The following is a 1,096-nucleotide window of genomic DNA, read 5'->3' on the forward strand; positions in this document are numbered from 1 at the left end:
TCTCGCTGCGCTGCAGGCTTGCATCCCACCCTTAGGCCTTCATTCGTTTTGTTCTCTATCTGAGTGTAGAACTTTCGACTTATGCCTACATATAGTCTTCTCTGGTCACACTCCGCGGTGAGAGCCATCAGGCGTTGCGTAGAATGCTCAGGAACGGCGATGGCTCCACCGATAGTACGCCTCGTGCCTCTGCAGGGCTGATTCTCACAGTCGATAGACGACCTTTGGTGAGTCCAAATAGTATCTATAGGACGATGCCCGCATCAACATGTGCACTACGCAAATAAGCACGTTTCTCAAAGCCCGGGACTCTCGTGCACGAGCATCCTCGATTGTCTCAGAAGCTTTGTTTGTTTGGAGTGTTCCAATATTTTCCGACGGGTCCGCATCATCGAGCGCGGCGGTGAGGTAAGTACACGTATGTTTCATGTGTTCATTGCTATCGACCAACGACCATTCACTTTCGTCAGCATGTGCACCACGCTCCGTGGGAACCCGGCCCTCCGGCATCACGCTACGTCGGCCAATGCCGCAACGTCTCAGCTTGCCGTCGCCGTCCCGGATCACGTTCCTGGCTCCCGCGCCTTTAGGTTTATGGGAACTGCCGGATGCCAAACGTTCTTTGACGGGTGGACACTATCCGTGTAAGTATTGCGCCCAAGAAACCGGTGTTGACGAGAAGATGGGATGCCTCACGGCCGCGCGGGTCGCCGTGTTACATGGCGCTGTCGGATGCTGTGGACGGCATATTCGCATTTCGGCACCCACCTGCGCTCGCAGCCCTCCGTCGGCAGCTGTATGGCGCGGCAGCAAACGTAAGTTGTCCGTAACGCCTCTGCCACTCTTCTCTGCGCCAGACGGCCAATGATTCCCCCTATCTCATTCGTAGCCGCAGCGACGCTCCTTGTAACAGAAGCGCAAGTCGGTAGTCAAGAAAACGACGGTCGAACTCTCGCAAGCCTTCGCTCCATCCCCTAGGCGCCACTTCCGCTCTACTCGGAAATTTGCTGTCATTGAGTGGGATTACGTCCTGCTGTCCAGCCCCTGCCCTTGACTCGTTTCGTGGGCTGTGCATATCACGGCCGGCATCGATACG

The 1,096-nt window shown here is 56.0% G+C and overlaps 1 protein-coding gene across 1 annotated transcript; it reads right to left on the reverse strand.

Annotated features, from left to right (window-relative positions):
- Window positions 1-1,096, reverse strand: PHACADRAFT_265852 (uncharacterized protein). The gene has a single exon (XM_007402307.1). It carries the CDS (start codon window positions 508-510, stop codon window positions 205-207), a length of 306 nt encoding a protein of 101 aa, XP_007402369.1. The 5' UTR covers window positions 511-1,096; the 3' UTR covers window positions 1-204.

The sequence above is a fragment of the Phanerochaete carnosa genome (genome assembly GCF_000300595.1).
Source record: "Phanerochaete carnosa HHB-10118-sp unplaced genomic scaffold PHACAscaffold_93, whole genome shotgun sequence".
NCBI classification, from domain to species: Eukaryota; Fungi; Basidiomycota; class Agaricomycetes; order Polyporales; family Phanerochaetaceae; genus Phanerochaete; species Phanerochaete carnosa.

Excerpts from the sequence above, each read along its gene's own strand:
- PHACADRAFT_265852 (XM_007402307.1), bottom strand. The coding sequence starts at position 510 with ATGCCGGAGGGCCGGGTTCCCACGGAGCGTGGTGCACATGCTGACGAA.